General features: G+C 40.4%; 2 protein-coding genes across 2 annotated transcripts; one reads left to right on the plus strand and one right to left on the minus strand.

The window, feature by feature from the left end:
- The first annotated feature begins 36 nt into the window (after window positions 1–36).
- tmem30c (transmembrane protein 30C) lies at window positions 37–3,820 on the plus strand. The gene is made up of 7 exons (XM_039817741.1): window positions 37–389; window positions 631–747; window positions 1,363–1,470; window positions 2,123–2,213; window positions 2,310–2,456; window positions 2,540–2,752; window positions 2,955–3,820. Exons 1-7 carry the CDS (start codon window positions 192–194, stop codon window positions 3,140–3,142), a joined length of 1,062 nt encoding a protein of 353 aa, XP_039673675.1. The 5' UTR covers window positions 37–191; the 3' UTR covers window positions 3,143–3,820.
- dcbld2 (discoidin, CUB and LCCL domain containing 2) lies at window positions 3,806–22,059 on the minus strand. Its single transcript, XM_039817739.1, has 15 exons — window positions 21,683–22,059; window positions 19,539–19,763; window positions 17,929–18,066; window positions 12,981–13,032; window positions 12,824–12,896; window positions 10,643–10,776; window positions 10,400–10,440; window positions 9,819–10,034; window positions 9,056–9,180; window positions 8,391–8,538; window positions 8,138–8,284; window positions 7,953–8,046; window positions 7,825–7,874; window positions 7,600–7,734; window positions 3,806–5,885 (listed from the first exon to the last, which is right to left on the minus strand). Exons 1-15 carry the CDS (start codon window positions 21,783–21,785, stop codon window positions 5,467–5,469), a joined length of 2,100 nt encoding a protein of 699 aa, XP_039673673.1. The 5' UTR covers window positions 21,786–22,059; the 3' UTR covers window positions 3,806–5,466.
- Between the last annotated feature and the right edge of the window lie 3,797 nt (window positions 22,060–25,856).

Below are 25,856 nucleotides of genomic sequence, written 5' to 3' on the forward strand. Positions count from 1 at the left end.
TGCAAGGCCTGCTGGGAAAATCTCTTGGCAAGCAGAGTGTTTGTGTGTTCATATATATGTGTGTGTGCGCAGGGAGATATCGCTGAAAAAAAGAACCGGAAGAGAAGATAGAGCAGCGCATTCTCTGACACACTTTCTGGATCTCCAGCTGTTACAAGTTCCTCTTCTGTCCGTAACCGAAGGTCCCTCTCATGGGCAAAGTGAAGGGCAAGTCTGGGCCCTTGGCTCGGAGGCCAGACAACTCCGCTTTCAAACAGCAGAGGTTACCTGCATGGTCTCCCATGCTAACAGCGAACACTGTGCTGCCCTTCTTCTACTTAATGGCTTTGATATGTATGCTGCTGGGAGTATGGCTGCTTCTTACAGTGCAGAGCACACAGGAAATAAAGGTTAGTGTGGTTGTTTCTGAAAATTGCACTTGCTTATTTAGTATTTCTTTTGTGGAAATATTTGTAGTTTAATACACAAAGAGAGTGTGTGGGTGGGTGGAAGAGACCGAATGCCCTTGTGTGCAATAAAAAAAGGGAGTGACAAAGAGAGGAAAGATCCAAGGGTGTGTTTTGAGTTCAGTAAACAGGAACAGTTTATTTGCAATTTATTCTAATCTTTAACTCTCGCCTGTCTTTTCAGCTGGACTACACAGAGGCGGGGACATGTGACATATGTTTTGAAAAGCGTAAAAATGTGAGCAATGCAGCCCAAACCTGCACCTGCACAGTTGTGTTTCCCATTAAGAAAGCATTGAAGGTAAGTTTGACAACACAGTGTGACAAAGCAATATCAACTTTCGGTTCACTTGCAAGCCTTTGCTAGACACCTAGTAATCTAAGTATGGTTGAAAGCTCAGAAAAAGCTTCTAAGAGGACCTTAAAGGTCTCATGGCATAACAATTTCACTTTATTAGGTTTTTTAACATTAATATGAGTTCCCCCAGCCTGCCTATGGTCCCCCAGTGGCTAGAAATGGTGATATGCGTAAACATAGCCCTGGGTATCCTGCTCTACCTTTGAGAAAATGAAAGCTCAGATGGGCCGATCTGGAATCTGGCTCCTTATGAGGTCATAACAATTCTGCACCATGGCTGAATTATGGGAAAGAGACTTCAGATACAGTATTAGGGGACCATTAAGGCCTATATAAAAGCATCCAAAGAGCACCATGTCATGGGATGTTTAAATTAAGATTATTCTGTAAAACTGCTATATTCCAAGGTCAAGTATTAACTTTCACACTTGATATCCAAGCTCCATTTGCAGTGCTTTGATTTCTAGTCCATCCTGTAAATATTAAAGTCAGTCAAAGACTGAATTCAGCCTGACAAGCACATCTCTGCTGATGGTATGTGTCCTGCTGCTGTTCCAGGGAGATGTCTTTTTCTACTATGGCCTCCAAAACTTCCATCAGAACCTCCGCAGATACATGGACTCCAGAGATGACGGACAGATGGTTGGTAGGAAGACAAACTTAAAGGTAGCTTTATTTTATCACAATAACATTTTTTAGACTCATTATTTACGGTCAGTATTTTATGTCGACATAAAATACCGACAATAAATGCCCTCAGATGGCTTGTCTGAAACTGAAATAGTACACTGATTTGTTGGCCTTTTGATGACGTGGTGGAGGAAGTACTGTATTTTACTTAAGTTAAAGTAGAAATACTATAATGTATAAAAGTCTTTAATCTTACGCAAGTAAAAGTACATAAGTATTAACAGCAAGGTGTACTTGGAGTATCAGAAGTAAAAGTAGCATTTATGCAACAGAATGACCCCTTAGTGCTAATATTGTTTAATTATTACTGATAAATGATTGTGTTAATAGCTTGTTCAACTTGTAGTTGGAGGAGATGAAGCTAATTTTACCAACTTTATATACTGTTGGGTAGTATATTATATTAAAAATCATATATTGTAAACTGATCACGTTTTCCATGTAAAACCTGAATCTTGAACGTAATTACAAACTACAGCTGTCCTAAATGTGGAGTAAAGAGTACAGTTTTTCTCTTACTTTTTTAAAAGTATTAAAAAAAATAAACTGTACACTACTTTATTAAATGTAAAATTGTATTATGAAATTATCTTCTCGAGTTTCACCATTAACCTTGTTTCCTGACTAGAACCCGAGTTCATACTGCGAGCCATTTACGAAAAACCAAAATGGTCTCCCCATTGCCCCCTGTGGGGCTGTGGCCAACAGCATCTTCAATGGTAAGCACCACTCATAACACACCCATCAATTATCGCATCCATCCTCCATTTTATTTCCACTCACACTGGACTCTTAACTCGCATCTTTTCTCCCAGACTCCTTCACTCTGACCTACCATGGTTCCAGTGGTCCTTCAATTCGGGTCCCTCTGTTACGGAAGGGCATCACCTGGTACACGGACAAAAATGTCAAGTACCGCAACCCAAAGAATGACAACATGACCCTGGCTCAAGTATTTGAAGGTTAAAACCTTTTTAATGAAACACAAAAAAATGGTATAAAAACCAGTATCATTCATAATGTCTGATTTGTGATTGCTACGTAGGCACAGCACAGCCTCTGTACTGGCAAAAGCCTGTGTACGAGCTTGATCCCCTCGACCCGACCAACAACGGCTTCATCAATGATGACCTGATCGTGTGGATGAGAGAGGCAGCCTTCCCCAACTTCAAGAAGCTCTATGGGGTTTTATACAGAGCCAGCCAGCCCTTTACTAAGGGTCTGCCAGCAGGGAATTACACCATCAACATATCCTACAGTATCCTTTGACTGCTATCAGAGATGTATTTCATGGGAACTTTGGTGTGGGCATGTGTCCTATTGTGTGCATTAGTTTTTTCTGTCTTATCTGCTAATAAACAGTTTAACACAGGGACTTTTTTAAGACAACAGGCTGGCTATTTGCCATTGAGCTTCTCTTTGTGATCACCTATTTTCAGCCTTGACATCTCCCTTTCCAGACTTCCCTGTGCAGTACTTCCAAGGCAGAAAGGAAGTGGTGCTGACCACACTGACCTGGTTTGGAGGTCAGAACCATTTCCTGCCCGTTGCTTACCTCGTAACCAGCTGCCTGATCCTATTGATAGCCATCCTTCTCACTGTGGCATGGTGGAAGTTTGGGAAAAATGGAAAAAGAATGGAAGAATGAAGGGGTTAGACGTGCACTGGGAGGCTGAGGAGTGAAAATCTCGCAAGCACCTGAAAATAATTGTTGTGCTACTTTGGAGAAGAACATTGGTACAAGCACATGAAGGAGAATGGTTAAAGCAAATTCATGTGTTGGAGAACCAATGAAGAATTAAGTTTGACATAAGGAAAATGACTCCCTATCATTTAAAAATGTTTGTTTTGTGATGTTGCTCTGAAGAACACACTGGAAGCTAGGGGTGTTAGCACAGGCTTCAAGTTTTCTTTGATCATTTTATTGAACCTTTGCATTCTTTAAATAGATATCATGCACTGTAATTATTTTAACATAATTATTACATTAAGAATGAACTAAAATGCAGTCACTGTGGTGTTAAGGCTGTATTTCCTGTTTCAATGAATGCTAAGTGGAAAAACGAAACTTTTTATAAAAAATAAACTACAGAACACCAACTGTCAGACGGACCCTGTAATTCTGATTCTTAAGCCAAGTTGTAATTTGTGGATAGGGGTTGTTATTACAGACAATGGCAAGCCAGTGCCAAAAATGATTGTTTAATAGCATAAGAGTCTACAGCCATGCTAGCAGCTCTGTGCTAACATCTGTATGCTTACATGCCTGTAATATTTTGTTATGACAACAGCTGAAGATAGTAATAAAACATTTCCTTTTTAAAAACTCTTTATTTCTCTATATACAATCAGTGAGAGCCACATAAAACACAATCCCTCTGTGACCAGGGAGCACCAAAACTGATGGAGATCGCCTTGGTTATTGAGCACAATCGGTGGCACAGCTGTGTGAATAACACCTTCAACCAGGGGAGGTTGCTATTCTGTAAAGTTATAAAGCAGCTTGTTCCATTTTTCTCCATCTGCACTGCTGCCACGGTGTGGCAGAGTGTTTGGTCAAATTTGTACCACAGGTGGGACAGGAAAGGAATGCAGTCTAACTGGTGCTCCAGACAATGACTGAACACATCCTATAATACAACTATAAGCCGCATCAAAACCTGTCCGAGAAATAAAACTAAAACACACAGGACTGAATTATTGAAACAGCTTACTACACGTACAGATGTTGATGCACATTGATACAAGAAAGGAACACTCAAATGCAGTTAGGACAGATCAAACACCCATTAAACACGAGACAATCACCATGATGCACGCATAACATCTTAAAGTTCAGGACAAACACGCAGGAAACTATGAAATGATCAGCTGTAACAGATTAACCCATTTACCTCTTTTCTCTGTACCTTTTTGTTTGCTAGGAGATTTTTTTTTCCTACATTAAGACTGCTTTAATGTTTATTTGGCTAAACTTGCACTGTTGTCACAATTGGGAAAGTTGCTTCTGTTGTGAATCAACATTGCATAAACGGAAAGAGGCAACGTTTGGTCTTCGATATTACAAAAAGTGATCTTCTCTTTGTGAAGTTCAACGGATTGATCTTCCCGATCAGCCTTTTCAAGTTAACATACAACATCTCTGACAAGGTTAAAAACAAAAACTACTTATTGTCATTAAGGTGTCCACGACAGTGCAACCACAATTCTTTGATGTGTAATGAGTAAGGGTAGTGGTGGGCTAGTTTCAATAAGAGTTTCTCCTCATCAGCAGGATGTGAAATAAAAATAAATATCAGTAAATCATCTGAGAGGTTTGCAGTAATGGGATTACTAGAACTATACACAATTTCAAGTCATGCTTTTTATACAAAGTAAGACAAAAACGTACCATGGAAAACTAGAGTTTCTCTAGAAAGGAGGAATTCATTGACTGTGGATGTGGGGTACTTAACGCAACATGCAGTTAATTCCCTAAGAGAACCCTTTAGAGTTGATGAATGTAAATCATCAGGTACATTTCAGTTGGTTCGGTATGTAACAGAAAAATAATGGAAATCACAGTTTAACAAAATGCAAGAACTACTAAGGATCACAGAACAGGGACAAAGTCTTTATCAATTAGTAGTCAGCTTTCTCCTTTCCATCCTCCCTCCGTCAATCCATCCCTCCACCTCCCGCTTTCTCACATCTGCCGCTAACACATTCATCTATGTGGTTTCAGTGATAGGACTGTAATGGCACTACACAAGCAGATTGTGGCCATGCAGAATCGTTTAGGCAATACAGACATCTCCAGATGAATCTAAAGCTAAGGTAGTGTTGATTCAAGACTGGAGCCCAAGCTCCAGGGCTCACAGGTTCACACCTCCTCCTCCTCCTCCTCCTCCTCCTCCTCCTCAGTTAACAACCCTCTATCTTTGTCCGTTGGGTTGTGTTGGGGCAGATTAAGGCTATGTGCATCCAGGCTCTTCAGCTCTTTCCCGTTGGCTTCTGAGTGCTACTCTGAGGTACCTGATAGGTCAGATCCTCAGTGGGTGTGACCTGTCCAGTGGCATTCTTGGGTGTATCATAAGCCGTCCTCCCTGAATGGCTACTGTCTGTCCGTGTGAGCAGGCAGGCCGGCCCGGCACCCATGAAACTACACACCGTGGAGGGCTGGTTCAAAGAGGAGCCCCCTGATGGGTGGCATCCCATATCAACCACTATGGGTGTGGCGTATTCAGATCCCGAGGCTGGTAAGGGTTCTGCATAAGCGTGGTACACGTCTGGTGAGATGGGAGCGTCGTACAGGTCGGGATCGGAGTATCCTGGGTCAGGCCCCTCGTCTGGTTTAAAGGTTGACCGGGCACCTAAAGTCGTAACTCCACTCACCAGGGGCTGAGCATATTCTGGAAAAAAAAAAAGAGCATGTCATAGTGTATTAATAATTAATAATCTAACAGTTTATAGGTTACAAACACTCAGCATCGTGCCCAAAAACATCCATGGTTTTACCATAAAGAAGGTACCTCACTGAGGTTGTGGCTACTCCTGCACTGCAAAGCAATGTTTTGATGAACAGGTCCCTGTATTGTTTGTATCACAGATGCCAAACTTAACATATATCCAGGTTTTCATTTATTTTTTTAAAATCACGCTATAACATAACAGTAAACAATAAACTTAAGCTAGTGTTAGGTTGTAATATCAAAGCTAGATCTTTTTAGAGAATTCTTACCTTTGCTCATCAGTTACTAGTTAGGCAAAAGGTACTCTGTGGAGAAACATTACTTTGCATTTCCTTCCTCATAGAAGATTTTCAGTCAACATAAATATTACTGGTGTTTACCTCAAAAACTAGCCACGTCAAACAAATTAAAACAGTTGTACGACATTCCTTGTTTTCAGGCAATTTTGTATGCATAAGTTAGTCTATACTCTTTTCGGATGGATGTCCGTTTCATTCCGCTTTCTTTGTGTTGGAATTTTAAACTCTGGTAGATTTCTGAGGACTATGGTTAACTGTTCCTCAGATCTCTGCAGGGTTAAAACAGACAGCTAGCTAGACTATCTGTCCAATCGGAGTTTTCTGTTGCACGACTAAAACAACCTTTGAATGTTACACCAAAACAAGTTTCTTCCCGAGGGTATTTTGCAGCAGCACTGGGGCTCCGTGCGGCGCTTAGCACCGCCCATGACGATTGTGATTGGTTTAAAGAAATGCCAATAAATCAGAGCACTTTTTTCTACCAATCCCAGAATGCTTTGTGGACTAGCCAGACCCTCCTCTGCAGCGTTGTTTAGGAAGGTCTGGCAATGCGAGACTATGCAAATTGATGGCTGTAATGTCATATTAAAAGGAACTAGTACAGTACCAGTTGAAAATGTGCCATAATGGAACAGGTCGATTGCTTGGCCTGTGGTATTGCTGCTTGTAGAAAACCAAATTGTCAAATCTTCAAAACCAAATTGTACCCCAAAATTACTAACAGAAGGACCCCAAACCACTTAATATGCAACTCCACGGACAGAGAACGTTGCAGATTCAGAATGTAATCACAGAATATTACAATGATGCGTTCATCAACCACCAGAACCGGACTGTGTGTGTGTATGCACACAGAGAGAGACACACACAGAGAGACAGAGAGAGAGAGAGAGAGACAGAGAGAGAGAGAGACAGAGAGAGAGAGAGACAGAGACAGAGAGAGAGAGAGAGAGAGAGAGAGAGAGAGAGAGAGAGAGGTTTGGCGACAGTAATGTTATTAGTGTTGTAAGTTAGCAGTAGACTTAATTAACCCAATGTTATGTTCTGCCTCTGTTTAGAAGTGGTGAATGTAGGCTGCAGCTCACAGCAACTTAATACTATACAGTGTTGGCAAATGGCTTTTTATTGAGTTTCTTCTTAGCGAAATAATAGACAATGAAAAGCGTAGGGCCTTTTTTCGGCAACCTTATTCCACACAACAGTCGCAATGTTCTTTTCAGCTATCCACTCGTGCTCCAGGAAAGTGAAGAAAAGTAAGTTTGGTATATCCAGCAATCATGTAGCTAACGTTGGAAGCAGGAAAAGAGTCAAAGGCGAACACTGTGACTTGAACAGTCACAATGTACAGTATTTACCTGCAGGTTCAGCATGTAGCCTGGGTACGGCACCTCTCCCTGTTAGCCGGCCCACCTCACTGCTGCTGTACCGAACTGAATCCTCGGTCTCCACCATCTTGGAGGGCAACAGCTGCTTCATGCTTTTCCACCAGTCTGCAGCCGAAGCACAGTGAGATACACAGTGAGTTACACCAGCGAAATTCATACAGACCTAAAGGCCTGTGCGGCAGACAGATTACATACCTGTGCGGTCCCAGTGAGGGAGATCATATGTTCCTTCAGAACTTTTTTTCCTACGAAGAGAGAAAAATAATGTCAAACTCAAGTTTTCAAAGGGATTTTTTTATTTGCGTGATAATGAAAAGGCATACCTGTTCCTCCAGTGCCAAGCACAAACCACAATCAAGAGGAGAGCAGTCAGAACCATGACCAACACAGGCACCAGAATTGCTGCCATCGCCACATCTAGCAGCAGAAATATGACAATAAACATCAGATGACAAATGTCTCTATTAGGGATCAAACACGCTTTTTGTAAATAAAAAATACGACTCACCTTTGTCAGTGTGAGGAGGCATAGTGGTGTTTCTGATGTCTGGGGTGTGTGTGGTTTGGCCAAGGTGAGGGGGGCGTTTTGTACCCACAGGAGGTGGAGTATGACGAGAGGTGGGCATCCTTGACCTCGGCTCTGGTTTCGGCCAACCTGTCAAAAAACATTTTTAGGACAGAAAAGTTAGAATTCAGTAGGAACTTATAATTCTCTTTGTAGGGATTATTTGTTTATCTACAAAGCAACCATTTCCACCTACCTGCATTCATTGGGCAGCCAAGCAACTCCAACTTAAGAGCAATTCTCTGGTGCCATAGGGTTGGATTTATCCTCACATACCGGGCCTCAATTGGGGGAATGAAGTTATTCCTCACCTCATGCAGGTAGTTAATGTTGCCTTGGAAAATCTAATGTAAAAAGAGAGAAAACTATCTTAATTGTGCCAAAGATTTAAACAAAACTGTAGCCCAGTAGTAGTAGTTAGAAAAAAGAAAGTTCAGCAGAGCAGCTCTTGTTTCAGACAAACAAATGCACTATAAGGTGATCATTTTCCAACTTGGCAAGCTAATAACTATTTTCCTCCACACAATAAGAGCCTGTGAGAATCCCAGCAGAAAGCAGCTCGTAGACAGCAGTTCCATCCTAACAACCCAGCCACTAAATCCATATCCATTTATTATTAATACCCATGTGTCCTGGCTTGTCTACCACAGCACTTAACTCACCACTGACTGCTATCATTTCCTGCCATAAACATCTCTTAGTCAATACCAGTTGCTATGGAAACAGTCCAAGTAGGAGCCCCTGCAGCCTTCTACAGGGACATATTTTAGTCCATTTGCACTAATTTGAAGGAAAACAAACTAAAAGCCTGTGACGTAATTGTTGCGCCAATGGGGTTTATTGATTTGGTGCTTGTGTTACCTTGTCTTGTGTAGAATTTGCTTCCCTGTAGATGTACCACTGCTGGCCATCGTTACTGTGCACGACCCGGTAGGCTGTAACATAGTACTGGTATTCTCGTAGGGTGGAGCCAGTGGTGATGATACCTAGATCGGACAGTAGGAACATTAAGATAATGCACAGTTGGCTCCACTTAAAGTTGAAACGCTTTGCTTGTGAATCTGTGAGGCTGTACTTAGCCACTGTGCTAAATGCTAATGTCAGCATGCTAACATGCTGATGCAGGTGTAATGTTTGCCATTGTACTATCTTAGTTTGGCATGTTAGCATGCTAACATGTGCTTATTAGCACAAAGCCCAGGTTTTTGGTCAAGTATTGAACAAATGTAATGCCAGTCCATTCAATAGTTGTTCATATGTTGCACTAAAAGCCAAAAATAACCTGCTGGTGGCACTAGAGGAAAAGTCAGGGGGTGACCAAATTCATAAGAATTCTTCCTCTGGGCACCATCAATGTCTGTTCATAATTTCATGATGACAATCCATCTTATAGTTGTTGAGATAGTTCAGTCTGGACCATAGTAGTGGCCTGACCTACTGACCTTAACATCCCTAGAGTCATGCTGCTAACACGACTAAAAATCATTATAGGTGTGGTATAACATAAGGGAGCATTTGCTAGAGAGCCTTATTCAGGCTTACAGTCAATTTAAAAGAAAGTGGTTTTAATGTTTAGTAATTTCAGTGAGATTGTTTGACTATGAATGTACAGTATGTAGTGTACCTTTGATCCTCTTCTCCCTCTTGAGATCGACCTGCAGCCACTGTTGCTGGTCATTCTGAGAAGATGCCCAGGGCAGCCCCTCCTTTTTAAGCCGTGCCCCTGATGGCGCCCACTCACTGTGCTGACCAATGATGTTGTTCCACTCCCACACAGACGAAGCAGACAGCTGAGTATCCGCAACGCCACCAGACTCTAAACCAAGCGTTCCATAGCAGCCTGCAAGCACAGAGAGGCCATCATTATAACACTAGAAAATGTTTAGGAAACTGAAAGATTTAAAAAGGCATTCATTAATATATTTTAAAAGTTTGTATGTAATTCCTTTAGCTGCATTAGAAATTTCGAGTCAGATTATAACCTCAATCAAATTTGAACTGTGAGCATTTCTAATTTTTTTTTACAAATGCTGCAAAAAAAAACAGCAGATTTTTTGCTGCAGACTAATAAAAATAACAGACATTAGGACATTACAGCCAGATTTACACTCAATTATAAATTACAGATGCTGACAGTAATAATTTCATTTACAGGACAAAATTATTACAGCTCCAGATGGTGCTTCAGAAAAGAAGAAAACTCGCCTTTGGTCTTGAAGGTGAAGAGGCTGTTTGACAAAGTTCCTCTGAGGAGAAAAGTGAATAAGAGGAACATAGATCACACCTGAGACTTTATATTAATAATCATTGAAAATTGCCTGGATTTTGACTCCTTAAAAATAATAATAATAATTTAAAAAAAGTATTTTTCACAATATGACTTTGCGTTTTTTTTTTATAAACATATGATTCTAACTGATCTAAGATTCACAACTAACACTCTCCTACCCAGTGGAAGTGACATTGTTAGCCAGTGTGGCCTCGTAGTGAGGGATGCCTTTGCTGCTGACCACGCTGATCCTCCCTCCCACAGCGTTGGACACCACACCTGCATGGACGGCTGCCACACACACAGGAGAGGACTGCAGAATGAACGGAAAGATGAGATGAGATTAAGGTATGCTGGTTATGCACTTTCCTATTTCCATTACAACAAACTAAAGCCAATTATTTCCCCCACGACTGACAAACTGGGAATATTAGGCAAATTAGACTGAAAAGACACAACTTTGATTAAAACACTTTTTGCACGAGGCAAAACAACACGGTCACTGTGTTGCTCTTTGTAATATACTTTGTGTAAGACGTACCAGAGTAGGAAGGGTTATCGCCAAAAAGCTTAACTTTGCTTTAATATCAACAACATTACAAGAAAGTCCCACCCCAAGTCCAAATGTTGATACCAGTGCTTACTTTTGCAGCCTGAGTGAATGCTAAACATGCATGTGGGAGGGTGTTAGACCATTGTGGGCAAAGTTGTAAATCAGTCAGGACTGCTTAATGATCATATTGGATCCCATACCATTTTTGCATTAACTACAGCAGCTTGATCTGAATTCAATGAGCTAAAATTCGCCGAACCAGTCATTCTCGTCTGGTTATCTTCAGAGCTAGACCAATAAATCTGCCAGCTATATTAGCTTCCAGATAATAGATGTACTGGTATCAGTGTATGTTGACAATAACTAACTGTAGTACAGCCAAACTATTTTACAGAAAAAGGTACCATAGCATATATATCCAATATCGATATTGATCATCATCGTCCACCCCTAACCCTTCAGGAGTGATACCTCTGGATTTTTTTAGTTAAAATATTCAGCGCATAAAGATTTTTTTTGTGGAAATCAAAACTGGAGCTAAGTATCTGTGGTGGAAAATGCAGGTGAAGCTGCAGAGTTCCTAAAACACTAAGAGCGTTTGCAGGTAAGCTTGTGCGGGAACAGGCAGTGCTGTCAGTGTGATTACAAAGAACGGGCTCTTAACCTTCAGACAGTGGCAGATAAAAAAAAAAGAAATTTGAAAAAAAAAAAGATGAGTCAGCATGATGTCACTTCTCTGTAGAGAGGATACTGAGGGGCACTGACTAATGATTCACTGCTGGCTGCATTCCTGTCCAAACCTGCTGCCACATCACTGAAAAATGGACCAAAAAAAAAACCTCCAATTCCACTCTGGTCATGATTTTCTTCCCGTGAACAGCTGGTTGAGTGAGGTGGAATTTTATTACTGGAAAAGACCCACACTGGAATTCACAGCTGACAAGATTGTGGGAAAACTCTGGTGACCCATGGAGGTACACACACACACACACACACACACACAGACACACACCTTTGTCCCAAAACCGCTGCACCCTGCCTGCGACAGAGGAAACCACACTAACACACATGAAACGTATATGTGGAAATATAGAAAACAGTACATGGCTCACAGTAAGAAAACACCAGATTAAAAAAAATAAATAAATAAAAAAAAAAAAGTAAGATGCAGCTTATCCTTCACACTGACTCACTCTCCAGCTTTTTGTCTCGCACACTCAACACACAGCTCTGCTCAGCGCCCTCTTGCAGCTGGACTGGATTAGAGGCTTATTATTTTCGGCCAAACTATTATCTCACCTCCCTTTCACCCGCTGACCCTGCCCCTCCTCTGTTCCTGTGGGGCACCTCACTCCCTGAAGCACACCCCAACGCTCCTCCCTGTCCTCCCATCAGCCAGCAACACCCCTCCCTCCCTCTTTCCCTTCAACAAAACCCAGAGCTCCGAGCATGAAGTCATCAGCCAGAGACTCGGCGCCCATGACCTCACGTGCAGCGGGGGTGCTGTGAGGTCATCAGTCCAGGACTCGCATACCATGGACCAGAGGCACGTTTACACAAGGAAGAAAAAGAGGAATCAAACGGAAAGATGTGCAGACTTGCAGCAAAGTAATGGATGGCGGCAAAAAGACAAAAGTAATGGAGCAAAGCCATGAAAACATGAGTAAGCAAATGCTGACAGTCTGGTGGATCCTGTGGGGTAACCGTGACCAAACAGCAGGAGACCACAGGGCACCGTGACTCACCTGGAAATTCAATGCAGAGGACACCACAAAAAGAAAAACACATGCATACTGTATGTGCTCACCTCTCTGTATCCATTAGGTATAGTTCCAGAAATCTCCTCGGTAGATGTCAAGCAGCCTGCTGGACAGTATTTACTAAGAAGAAAGAGAGAGAGACACAATGAATATATCGGACGGCTTGATCACTGCACAAATTGCACAAAGCAAAACGTTATTTACCTGAACTCTGCCTCGGGGAAATCAGTCCCTTTGTCCAGGCAGGTGATTAGATCTGCAAAAGACAAACAAACAGTGTCAGAACAAGTTTCTCTGCACGCTCCTGCTAACCCCTCCCCCCCCCTTCTCTATCGGTTTCTCTCTCTCTGGCAGCACAACAACCTCCAACCCTTCCAGGGAATTCATTTTTAGGGCTGTAACGATACACCAAACACACGATTCGGTTCGTATCACGATTTTTGACCAACGATTCGATACAAACCTTGATTCTATTATGTTTATACTCAGTAAACATAATACAACTTTTTTTTCTGCCACATGGCGTTGTTTTGTCATTGATTACATGCCACTCTGCAACGCAGTAATACAACAGAGACCTTATTTAAAGGGGTGTGCAAAAAAATCAATTCACATTTGAACTGTGATTCAAGCTCTACCGATTCAAAATCGATTAATAGAATTCCAAAAATCTATTCATATTTTTTATTAAAAAAAAATAAAAAAAAATCTAATGTTTTTTTTACTTGCATGTCTACTGCAATCACATGGGAAAAGTAACTACATTTACATACTGTGAATAGTTTTTTTTTATTTTTAAATCGAGAATCGTTTTTGAATCAAAAATTTAGCCTGAAAATCAATATCAAATCGTGACATTTTCTGAATCGTGAACCCCTATTATTTATTGATATTGATTGATTTCAATATCGATCGATCCAACACCAAAGATTCTTTTGTACCTTAAAATAGTGTTTCCAAAATCGTTTCAGTGGTTCATCAACTCGTTCAAATGAGACATAAGAATAATGGTAAAGGACTATTCCGCTTCCAACCTGTAGGAGGACTGAAGAGGAAAAGTGCTTTGGTGCCTACTATAAAAAGGTGCTGGTTGACAAGTAGCTAATGCTAATGCTTGGTCTATAATGTTAGCAAATTCTTGGTGGGTAACATAAGATTACGACATTGTTCAACACGCTCAGTTATTTTTAGTATGATTGTTTTGACCACGGTTAACAACTCTGGGCTAACCCACAAATTCATCAGTAACGTTAACTGTATAGATGGACGACTAATCTAATGGTAATTTAGCCAGCTATCTGCCTCACTCTCCCGGTGCATAAAGTAATGTAGTGTGTCTCAAATCGCGCACTAAGGGAAGTGCACTTCGTACACTGGAGAGCAGTCGTCAAAATTGGGCAGATTGTCCCACAGAAGGATTTTACAATTAGCTTAATTGAAAGTAATTCTTCCAACTAGGGCAGCAACTAACGATTATTTTCATTATTAATTCAATTATAAATTAATCTGGTGACTATAAAATGTCACTAAATAGGGAAAAACCAAAACACAAAGATATTCAACATAAATCAGTGAAATGCAGAAAGTCCTCACATTTGAAAAAAGGTTTGGCTTTTAATTTATTTATTTATTTTACCATTTTTGCTTAAAAAGGTCCAATGTGTAATTGATTTACTGTAATAAATAATAATAATCCAATAAGGCCTTTTTTTCCTGAATATAGCATTTTAGTAAGACATGTGGGATATGCCGGTATTATTCAGGTTTTAGAAGCATTCTTTGGACATGTATGCAGCGCATTCGGAATATACATCTCAATCAGGCATTTTACCGAAGTTTGCAACAGTTTACAGCCTTTTGCTTGTTTACAGCTTATGGTCAGCTCTGTGCGTTGCTATGGTTGTTGTACACAAACCAACTAGCCAACAGTTTGCAAAAGAAAAGCCGACATTTCTGTTCGGTAGGAGAAACACGGCTACTTTTAAACATTATGAAAAGACTTGGATATAGACAGGTTTTTGGATATGCACAAACATTGCATCACCAACCTTTTCAAGAAGGTGGTTAAAGAAATGAAAGAGGGAGCCTGTGTTCACACGGTTCAAACGAGTCCGCCACCAGTTTAAAAACTCTGAAATAATTCTATTTCGCATGCCTGCACGTAAACAGGAATTATTAGTAGAATATAAATTTTCATGAATCATCTAAACAGCTTAGTCGGAATATCGTCTTTTTTGGAGTAAGGGCACAAAACGTAATATTCTGTGCATCTAAACGTAGTCAGTGATGAGACACACCACATATGTCCAACAGGATGATGTGGGCTGCTGGAAACTCTATGTAACCCCTGCGGCGGTGGTCAGTCTCGGTGAGTCTCCACCACATTATCAAAAGGACCATTTATCTGGGAAACCAACCAGTGAGTCAAACTGACTAATACCCCCCTAACCACCGCAAGTCGCCATGGTGACGGATTTACTTAGCTGTGCAAACTGTCCTCCCACGCTCGTCAAAAAACACACATCAGTTGTTTGTTGTTTTCAATGTAATTCAGTCATACTGAGATGACCACACAGACAAAAATATTACTCTGCTGCACACACGTCACTGCCCTCCCTCTTCTTGTGGCTTCAATTGTCTGTTTATCTGAAAATGTTCCACATGACAAAGCATGTCCTTCTAAAATTACAATCACATAGTTACAACATTCTTATTTAAGATAAAATGCATTCGAGAATCTAGTTCAGACTATAACATTACAGTAGCTACAATATTCTTGTGCTTGCAGATTTATGTCTAAACATCAATTATGAAGCTGCCATGTACAAACGTTTGGTGGCGATAAGAAAGAGACTTGACTTATAGTTTGATCATATCTGACATCAACCATTTTCCCCACTGTGTTTTATTTAAGCAAAAGGTCCTCTGAGGTCCTCTGTGTAAAGACATGAAACACTGATTAGAGAAGTCTGCCGTTTGTCTTTGTAAAACGTACCAAAACTCAGATGATGCATTGGCAGTTTATATTAAGTGTACTGTGGCTTCAGAGAGATCTGTGTGTCATCTGTAGGTCCCAGTTTGATGGCTGATTATTCATTCCAGTGATTACTCAAGAAAACAAATGCCCAGATTTTCTCGTTCCAGCTTATCAAACGTGAAATGTTGCTGCTTTTCTCTGGTCTATATTTTTGTGAATTCAATATCTTTTTATTATAGGACTGATCTGATATGAGAAGTTCCTCCTAAAGAACTTAAAATTGTCTCGTTAGTTTATCAAAATGTATCGTTTTATTTTCTTTGTGCATAAGACATAGTGAGTGAGATAATAAGTACTACAGTGATCTTGGAAGGCGCAACAAGGTGTTAATCTGTCGAAATTCAATTCAGACTTAAGATGTGTTGAAAGTTATAGGGAAATGTTTCTGCCAAATGTGACTTGTAGGTAAAAGGCGGTGATACACACGAGACAAACAAGTTCATTTGCCATCAGATCAACTTAAAAAGGGGTGTGTGTCTGAGAGGGGCTTCATAACACACTCCTTCAATACTATGATATCACAATAGAGAAAGGTTAACAGCTTCTAGTCTTAATATAAAACCACAAAATATTATTACTTTCCATTTCTCTCAATTACTTTCACTTCCTCTTGTTCCTGTTCTTCTCAAATGGCTTCATGCTGTCCTCGTTCTCCTCTATCCCTCTCTGCTATCTTTTACCAAAAGTAAAAAAAACTACTAAAATCACAAATACAGTAACAATAAAATAATTCACCATTTTCACTTAGACATGTAGGTCTGTAAAACTGCAATGTGACAAAACCCAGACTCAGACACATTGACGGTTGAGTAGAGGTTATATAATCACATCTGCTGGTGCCACCCGTCTGTATTTAATACCATCTGTTCCCACATTAAAAAGGGGAGGAAACGATCATTTGAGAGGATGGCCAATGCCCACTCGAATGATGACCCTGCACACTGCAGCTGGACTTCCAGATATGTGGATGATTAGAAAATACCATTCACATCAGACCAGCTCTTTATCTCTTCTGTGTGTTTAAATACAATCTGCAATGGCGAGCAAACACCACGGTGTAAATGCTCCTCTTATTTGAGCACGGTTATCACAGAGCTGCAGACACGATTCTCCATTCAACTCAAGTCATCTTTAAACTCTTACTCCTTTTTTTTTTTTTTTTTTTTTTATTATGAGCTGCAGACACTGTTTGCTAACAGGATAATTGGAAACGTAGATCATCTTGGATCCAGTAGTTTATGTTGGCCCCGACATGTAAGAACAGCAACACTAGACAAAACATTAACTAAACAAAAATACAAAAGCATTTTATGAAAACACATCATGCTGTGTTTCCTGAAATGTGGGTTAGAGATTCTCAGGGGTCAAAACGGACCAAAGGAAAACCTACTTAAAACAAACATGCATTGAGTAATTGCCTAAATCAAAAAGAGATGCCTAAATCAAATTGTCTTTGTGATTAATAAAGTTGTATTGAATGGAATTCATCCAAAGGGAACTTGAGGACAGTCAGACCTGATCCTAATTTACCCAAGAATAACTAGACCTGATCCAAGATGCAGTCAAGACAAACAGATCCCAAACAGAGAGAGAAGTTTACAGTTTTCACTCTTCATCTCACCTTAAAAAAAAAAAAAAACATTTCTGTCAGGATTGTAAACAATACCTGCTACATGTCAGTATGATTTCTTTTACGTTTCACCTCAGGCCACTGTAATACCACCACACATATAAGAAATAAGACCTAAAGTACACTTATGTTACCAAATAAGAGCACATAGTAGAGGTTTCAACTTGGGAAAAAAACATCCTAGTACAGGTTGAAGCATGGATGCAGGAACTTCTACAAATCCTTCGACTACGAACCTTCAGAAAACCCCCAACTGCACAGTGGGCAATCTACAGACAAGAGTGTTTTTTTTTACTGAATCCAAAGCTGACGTATGGAGAGACAAAACTATGGAGGTGGTGCAGAATGAAACAAACAGTTTCCAAAACAGCTCTTATACCAAGGGCCAAAAGAGAAACGTAAATAAGCTCGCCATTACCCCAGCCCAACAGGCTGGGACCTACAGAAGACACACAGACAGGTGGAGTGAGCTGAGAACTTGTTACCTGTGTGTTCGGTGGTGGAGTAGGACAGGTAGAATCCACGTCCGGTGTGGTGGGTCCCACTCATGAACTGGACAGTGACCTGGTTGCCAGTGGACTCAATCAGCTCCTTTACATTCAGACCCAAACCGCAGTACTTCACTATTAAAAAGCACAGGATGAGACACAGGAACAGAACAGAAAAGAGCGTCTGGTTATACAAGCTTATTTAGTTTAAGCCTATTAACATAAACAACAACAAATCGAACGAAACAAAAAGCTATATTAGGTTTTAGTGTCTAAAGAATCCTTGTTTAGTGGTTGGTGTAACTAACTGGGCTAATGGCAGGCAAGAGTACATTTACAAGACTTTTGTCACAATGCATGACTTTTTAATACCTTGTAAGGCCTTTTGAGGAAACTAAATTCCTAAATTCCATGTTTTTTCATTTTTCAAATCCTGCAGATACCCTAGAGTGTACTTTTACCCCTTGAGCATTTCAAGAAATATATATTTTTGCTATTTTATTCATTCAAATCACCTGAAACAGACTCAAAGTGAATTAAGATTGTCCCTGCAGAAATCAGATCAAACATTTTCCCCAATTTATTGAAGGGGACATCTTTCCTCATCCACAGCTTGTTTTGGATTAAACTGTGCATCTGTAGGTCTAATCTTTAGCTTAATCTTTATGACAAGCAACTCTTATTGGAAGTGTGCCCTGCAGCATTCTGGCATGAGATCAATTGTGACTGTAGGCTTAATCATGTGGCCTATGTCTTTGATTGCGTTTACGTGCACTCGAGTAACCCGGTACCGTCAACTTTCTGAAGCCGCTTGATTTTTTTTTTAAAGTGATTGTGTAAACAAATACTTTGGACAGAGAAAGTATTACCGTGAAAACAGTGCAAAGAGGTGAAAGCAATGATTTTCTCTTTGCCCTTGTATCCAAAATATTTGAATGTTTAGCGAAAATTAAAAAAGAAAAAACACATCCTGCTCTATGGCATCTGAAAATTATGCAAGCAATATAGGCTTATGAAACTCAATTAATTAGGTTAACTCAAAAATGCACAGTCTGACTAATGCTGAAAATTATAATAATAAACTCTTCCTGGAAGTCTGCTTCCACAGCTTAACTGGAGCTATTTGTTAAGATCTGTTAAGTATCTCTTCAGGCTGCACAGTCTATATCTTTAATACAATTATAATTATTACAACCTTGGCTCAAAAGCATGTTTGGGGTCATGGAAGAAGTCTGTTTACACCTCTATGTAAGGCAGGTTTCACAGTAAATACGTATAATAGTAAATAGTAATACGTTCTCCAATTTCCTGACATAAGTGGATTCCTTCTGTGCATGTAAACATAGACAGTGAAGAAGCTAATGATATGCATACAGATTGGGAGATGGCTATGGGGCAGGTTGTGGTTGTGTGTATAGTAGTTCTGAGCGCCCATACTTGAAGGCAGAGTGAAAAGAAAGTCATCCTAGAGAGGGTTGCAATTGGTATTTGTGTAAAGAATGAAAAAAAAAAGTGTGAATGTTAAATTTTGTCGGTTTATGAAAGAAATGCCCCCCCCGTCCCCCCTTCAGTTCAAGTCCAGTCTAGTATCTGGTCGTCACTCTCACCAATCTCACTCCTCTCGGGTCCGATGCCGTTGTAGAGGCGGAGGTAGTTGACCTGGCAGTCGCTGTCTTCTATGTCCAGCTCGGCGAAGTGAAAGTGGACCCTGTTGCCACGGGGCACGCTGATCTCCCACTCACACACTGTGTTGTTTGGGTATGTCCCCGGGTAACCCAGAGAGGACAGAGTCCCACTGCTCGGGCCAAGTACACTGGGGCCACAGCCATCACCTGCAGGACAACAAAAACACTGAGTTTCAGGGGAGGGGGGAAAGGATACCGCTAATAAAAGCACACACAGGGTGGAAACAGGAAAGACGAACCAGAAGGGTTTCGTTTAACTCAAGATTTATGAGACAAATAATCATCAAAGATATGTAATTTGAAACACTGTTCATTAGCCTTTCATTCAAATGCAGTGTCTACTAGCAGAGGGTTTGAGTATGCGGCTGGAGCGGTTCTTTATTCATCTTATTGTCAACAATTCACATGAAAAGACCAAAACCAACAATTAATTGATCCATGTGTAGCCATAGACCTCCATTGTTGTCAAAAACAACATCATTGAGCCACACTGTCACACTAGGGGACATATTCCTTCAGGGATTAGGCAGTGTAATAAATCCAAGCGTTACTTTCTGTTCTTTGACACAGCTTTGTATATTTGCGGATTTGTTTATGTACAACAAATAATTATAGTAAAATGTAGTTGGCTTTCACTAAAATTGGCCTTTCCATCTGTTAAATGTGAAATTTGGGGCAACTATAGCGGAGGTGATCAGAGCGATTTCAGCCATAAATCAGAGTTGGTGGTTCAACTCTTGTTTTGCAGAGTCATTGAGCAAGACACACAACCTCCAATTGACTGTGAATGTGGCGGGAGACAACTGTAAATTGCTTTGGATTGGAGCTGAAAGAATTAGTCATACCACATACTTAACGGTTAAGATGATTTAACACATCTTAAATTCAATTTTACCATAAAAAGTATGACCGTAGACATTTTTAAAGGCTACGTTTGCTTTTGTGTCCTCTGAACTGTCAGAAAGTTGAGACATTGTGTGTTTTGATGCTGTGGACTCTTATGATAACACTAAGTCACGCTTCATGGTGCTAAGTGGATGTTCTGTGGGCCTGGAGTTATGCAAGAGCCTCTCAGTGGACAATATCCAGATGGACAGGACAAAAACAAAGCTGCTTCCCTCAGCTATGACTCACATATACTGAGCAACTGCATGGCATTCGCAGGAGTTTAGATTACCTTCCTGGTGTTGTTGTTGTTATTGAAAAACAAACCACCAGAATACAACTAAAATCTACCCTACTGTTTCATCATCAGTCAGACCTACTCAGAAGATTTATGTCATCACACAAAATACCACGAGATACTTCATGTGCAAAAACCTCAGTTATAATTCATGTAGAATTTAGTTACGGTGTCCACGTGTTTACAGTCATACCCCCACTGCTACCCCACCCCCAATCTCTCACCACCTGAGGTTGGCTGTGGGCTCAAAAAAAAACCCTACTAAATATTCGTATTTAGATGCAACGTGGTGTAAAATAAACCGACAACAACCAAACACATTGAGCTTGCCGTGATTGTAGTAGTAAGTTCACGGTATATTGGGTATAAAATGGGCTACCTGGAACGAGAAAAAAAGGCCTAAAGCTCCTAAGTGTGCTGTTGTCTCTTAAACCCAGACTCCATTTAAAAAAAAGCAGGCAATTTAAAAGGTAGCGATCTTATCGGGAAACGCAAATAAGTGATAGACTGTGAATTTAAACGTTTAACAAATCACTTAAAGTCACACGTTAATTCAGCAGGCAACTGATTAACCAAGCAGCCGTTATTCCTTCACAAGCTCAATTTTTTTTTTTAGAACCGGTTTGCCTGGTTTTACTACACCCGTCTTTCACAGAGACGGGCGGCGGCAATCGGTGTAAACTAAGCGGAACTCCACGTACACACGGCCATGTAAGGTAGGTTTTAAGTTTGGAGGACAATAACAATGTACCGTTGCCTTACGACCATCTCTAAACACCTCAAACATCCGTGTTCACGCTTTAAAAACCAGCATGGCCGCATGTCGCTGCGGTTGTTACACACTGTGCTCCTCCAGTTGTCACCGCAGCTGTGTGGCACCAACCTTTCTGCGCTCGACAGCCTTCCGTGGTGAGAATGATGAGAATCGACAGGACGAGAACCCCGGCCCCTGTCGGTCCCCTGCCCACCATTACCGCTCTGCCCATAGCAGCCTGCAGTCTGAATGCATAATGCTCGCTTCTGGACCGGTTGCACGGCTTTAACCTGTACCGATGGTGGGAGAAATACAAAAACTAATCCTCGAGAGCGAGTCCGCGTGTGGTTTCCTCCTGAGGATGTCTTTTGCTTGTCGTTTTAACAATCCAGTGGTTAGCGACACTCACTATGGAAGTGCTCCACACAGATACACACACATTCACACACAGCCAAGCTGTGGAGTTACTTCCTCCACCGAGGCTCCTCCTCCTGATCTGCGACTGGGATACCCGAGTCCCCCAAGTGGTCTGAATGATCCCAGATCCCAGATCCACCTACACCCTTCTTCTCCTTCTCTGAATACATCCATGCCTACACCCCATTCAAAGTCACTTTTAAACAGTGGTGGAAGAAGTACTCAGCTTTTTACTTAAATAAAATTAGCAATACCACCACAGTGTAGAAATATTCTGTTACAAGTACAAGTACAGTAAAAGTACAAAAGTACTAGCATCCAAATTTTAAGTACCAAATTATTCCTAATGCAGAATGGCACGTTTCATAATATTGTAATTATATTATTGAATTATAATTATTGATGCATTGAAATACACATTACTTTGTTGCAGCTTTTTACTAGCTTATACTGACAGGTAGCTTGTGAATGGATCAATAAAGTCATAATAATACATAATCATTTAATTTGTTGATGAAATTTTGTATTATTAATCTGGATCTGCAAAGTAGCCTAAATGAAGATATCAAATAAATGTAGTGGAGTAAAAATTACAATATTTAGTATAAAGTATAAAGTAGCAGGAAATGCAAACACTCTAAGTCCAAGTAGCTGTCCTCAAAATTGTGCCACTGCTTAAATACTTGTTGCAATGTTTTGTACTTACTTTGTACCTCCTTAATAAAAAAAAGTCTTCAATTCACTGCCATAGATAGATAGATAGATAGATAGATAGATAGATAGATAGATAGATAGATAGATAGATAGATAGATAGATAGATAGATAGATAGATAGATAGATTCCTGTTAATACCATTCCTGGAAAGTAATTGAAAATACACCAATACAAGTAAAAGTCCTGCAGAGAGTACTTGAGTTTTAAAAGGTAGGACTCATAGTGAGGACCAATCTTAAAGGTCCCATGACATGCTGCTCTTTGGATGCTTTTATATAGACCTTAGTGGTCCCCTAATACTGTATCTGAAGTCTCTTTCCCAAAATTCATCCTTGGTGCAGAATTACAGCCACTAGAGCCAGTCCCACAATGAGCTTTCCTCAGGACGTGCCATTTTTGTGTCTGTAGCTTTAAATGCTATTGAGGAGGAGAGAGGGGGGGCAAGGTGGAGGGTGGGGATGTGCCTTTGTCGGTACACAATCCGTGCTGCCTTCACGATCCATTCTGCGCATGCCCAAGATGATAAAAAATCTTGTTTTTTACGAGTTCTCTTAATACCTCCATGGGATTTACGACACTGTACGATTTGTCATAGTTGTAGCGGTCTGCCATTATCCTCATTGATGTATTACGAGAATTGTTAGCCTCCACCGGGAAGCTAACGCTAGTGTAGCTAACAGCTAATTTGGCTAACTGCTAGCTGACAGCTTGATTCAGTCTAAAATAACGTCAGAAGTGTCAAGTAACGAAGTACAAATACTTTGTTACCTTACTTAAGTAGAAATTTTGGGTATCTAGACTTTACTGGAGTAATTATTTTACAGCATACTTTTTACTTCTACTCCTTACATTTTCACGCAATTATCTGTAGGTTCTACTCCTTACATTTTAAAAATAGCCTCGTTACTCCTATTTCAGTTCGGCTTGTTTTCATTACGGCTCGTCATCGTTCAAAAACACACACACAAAAAAACCTATCCAAATCGCTCCATCCGGAGAGAGTGAATTTGATTGTGGTTGGATGAGAAGTAAAAACATAGCTATTCCGACACGCTATTGTTTTGTACACGCGATCCATCGCACCTGCACAGACCCGGTGCTAATCGCCCCGGTGCTTTAACAACCGTTATCCACCGGACCAAATAGCACGCGGAATTCGTATTTCGTGCCTTATTTTGTGCCACTTAAATGCCTGCGCTTCTCTCTGATGCTCCGAAAACGGACGTTAGAGGGAACTGAAACATCGCCGCACGGGACGCCAGTTAACACTACAGTTGGCAGCAGGTAACTTTAGCCTAGCGTTAGCTAGCAGCTGGAGTAAACACGGTTAAAATGCTGACAGCTAAACAGTGTAAAAGTGTGTCTGTATTTCACTGTAGAGGATTTTAACACCAGACTGTAGCTGCTGTTGTCTGAAAAACACAGAAGAGATGTGTCAACTTTTTCAGCCCTTCTGAGTTTGCAGGTATGATTTTAATATAACATTGTTATAGTCATTATGACCTTTAGAAAAATGTTTTTTTGTGGAAGTGGGGTTTTGTCCCCACGTTTTGGGGTTAAGCTTTTGTCCTTAATGGCATTTTTTCCGCCTTACATCAGGGGTCTTCAACGTTTTTTAAGCCAAGGACCCCTTTATTTAAAGTGAGATGTAGCAGGGACCCCCTACTACATATTGTATGAAATTAAGTTGCATATTAAACTGGGCCTACAATAACTGTTAGGGCAACCTAAAGCCTTCTTACATACACTTTTTTCATAAGCTATTAAAATATTAATTGTTGGCATGATTTTATAAATCATATTTTAATGTTACATATGTGGCACAGTAAATCTAGGATTAACTGTATCTGTGGGCTGATATCTTAGTGACTACCTTACCTATAGGCCAGTAAGCCTATCATCAGTGGGAATTTATATTTGCTAAAAAAATGTTGGAATTATGTTAAGGCATTTTCATTTTTTTTTTTTTTAAAGACTCAAAAATTTACAATGATTTGGAGGACCCCCTGTCAAAGATCTCTGCCCTACATTACTTTTACTTTTATATTTTAAGTAGGTTTGGAACCAGTACTTTTACACTTTTACTTGAGTAAAAAGCTTGAGTTGATACTTCAACTTCTACAAAAGTCTTTTCAAACCCTAGTATCTATACTTCTACTTGAGTAATGAATGTGAATACTTTTGACACCTCTGAATAACGTTAACTCAAACTAAACACTGGGAAAAGCAGGCTACAGCTAAATTAAGACTTTACAGTAATAACAATAAAGACAAGTATTGAGTGATTGTATTTTATATGAGCACAAGTAGTACAGTAGAACTGACGTAACAGCTGTTATATATTTTAACTGTTATTTTCAGGTTTGAGGGTCTTTTACATGCTGTCTCATCTAGCGGTTAGCCAAATTAGCTGTTAGCTAAACTAGCGTTAGCTTTCCGGTGGAGGCTGACGGCAGACTGCTACAATTATGACCGGAAGCGTGGAACAGATCGTGCAGTGTCGTAAATCCCTACAACAGGATTATCATCTGCGCATGCGCAGAACGGCTCGTGCAGGCAGCACGGATCGTGTGCCGACAGCCTTGACCAACTGCCACTTTGCTTGTTTGCAAGCCATGATCTCTCTCTCTTTCTCATGGGCGGGCCAAATTCCCTGGGCGGGCAAAGCAGAGAAAGGGGAGTTAACCTTGATTCCAGATCGGCCTATCTGAGCTTTCATTTTCTCAAAGGCAGAGCAGGATACCCAGGGCTCGGTTTACACATATCGCCATTTCTAGCCTCTGGGGGACCATAGGCAGGCTGGAGGAACTCCTATTAATGTTAAAAAAAACTCATAAAGTGAAATTGTCATGCCATGGGACCTTTAATCACACAAGACAGAGGCTGAGCTGTTCTAAAACTAATTATGTGACACATAGTAAATATATAAATAGTATATGGTAGGCCTATATTGCATAGATATATCATATTATATAGTATATATTTATACTAAAGTATCGTTATTTTATTGTGTACAGACAATGAGCATTTGCAATGCAATATGTTCCCATCCTTCCTCATCTTATCTGCGTACTTTGAGCTCCTTACAATAAAAATCTTACAATGCAGTATATAAAATCTGCAAAATAAATAGTGAATCCAGCCATCAGATAAATGCAAAGGAGCAAAAGT

The sequence above is a fragment of the Perca fluviatilis genome, chromosome 12, assembly GCF_010015445.1.
Source record: "Perca fluviatilis chromosome 12, GENO_Pfluv_1.0, whole genome shotgun sequence".
Lineage (NCBI taxonomy): Eukaryota > Metazoa > Chordata > Actinopteri > Perciformes > Percidae > Perca > Perca fluviatilis.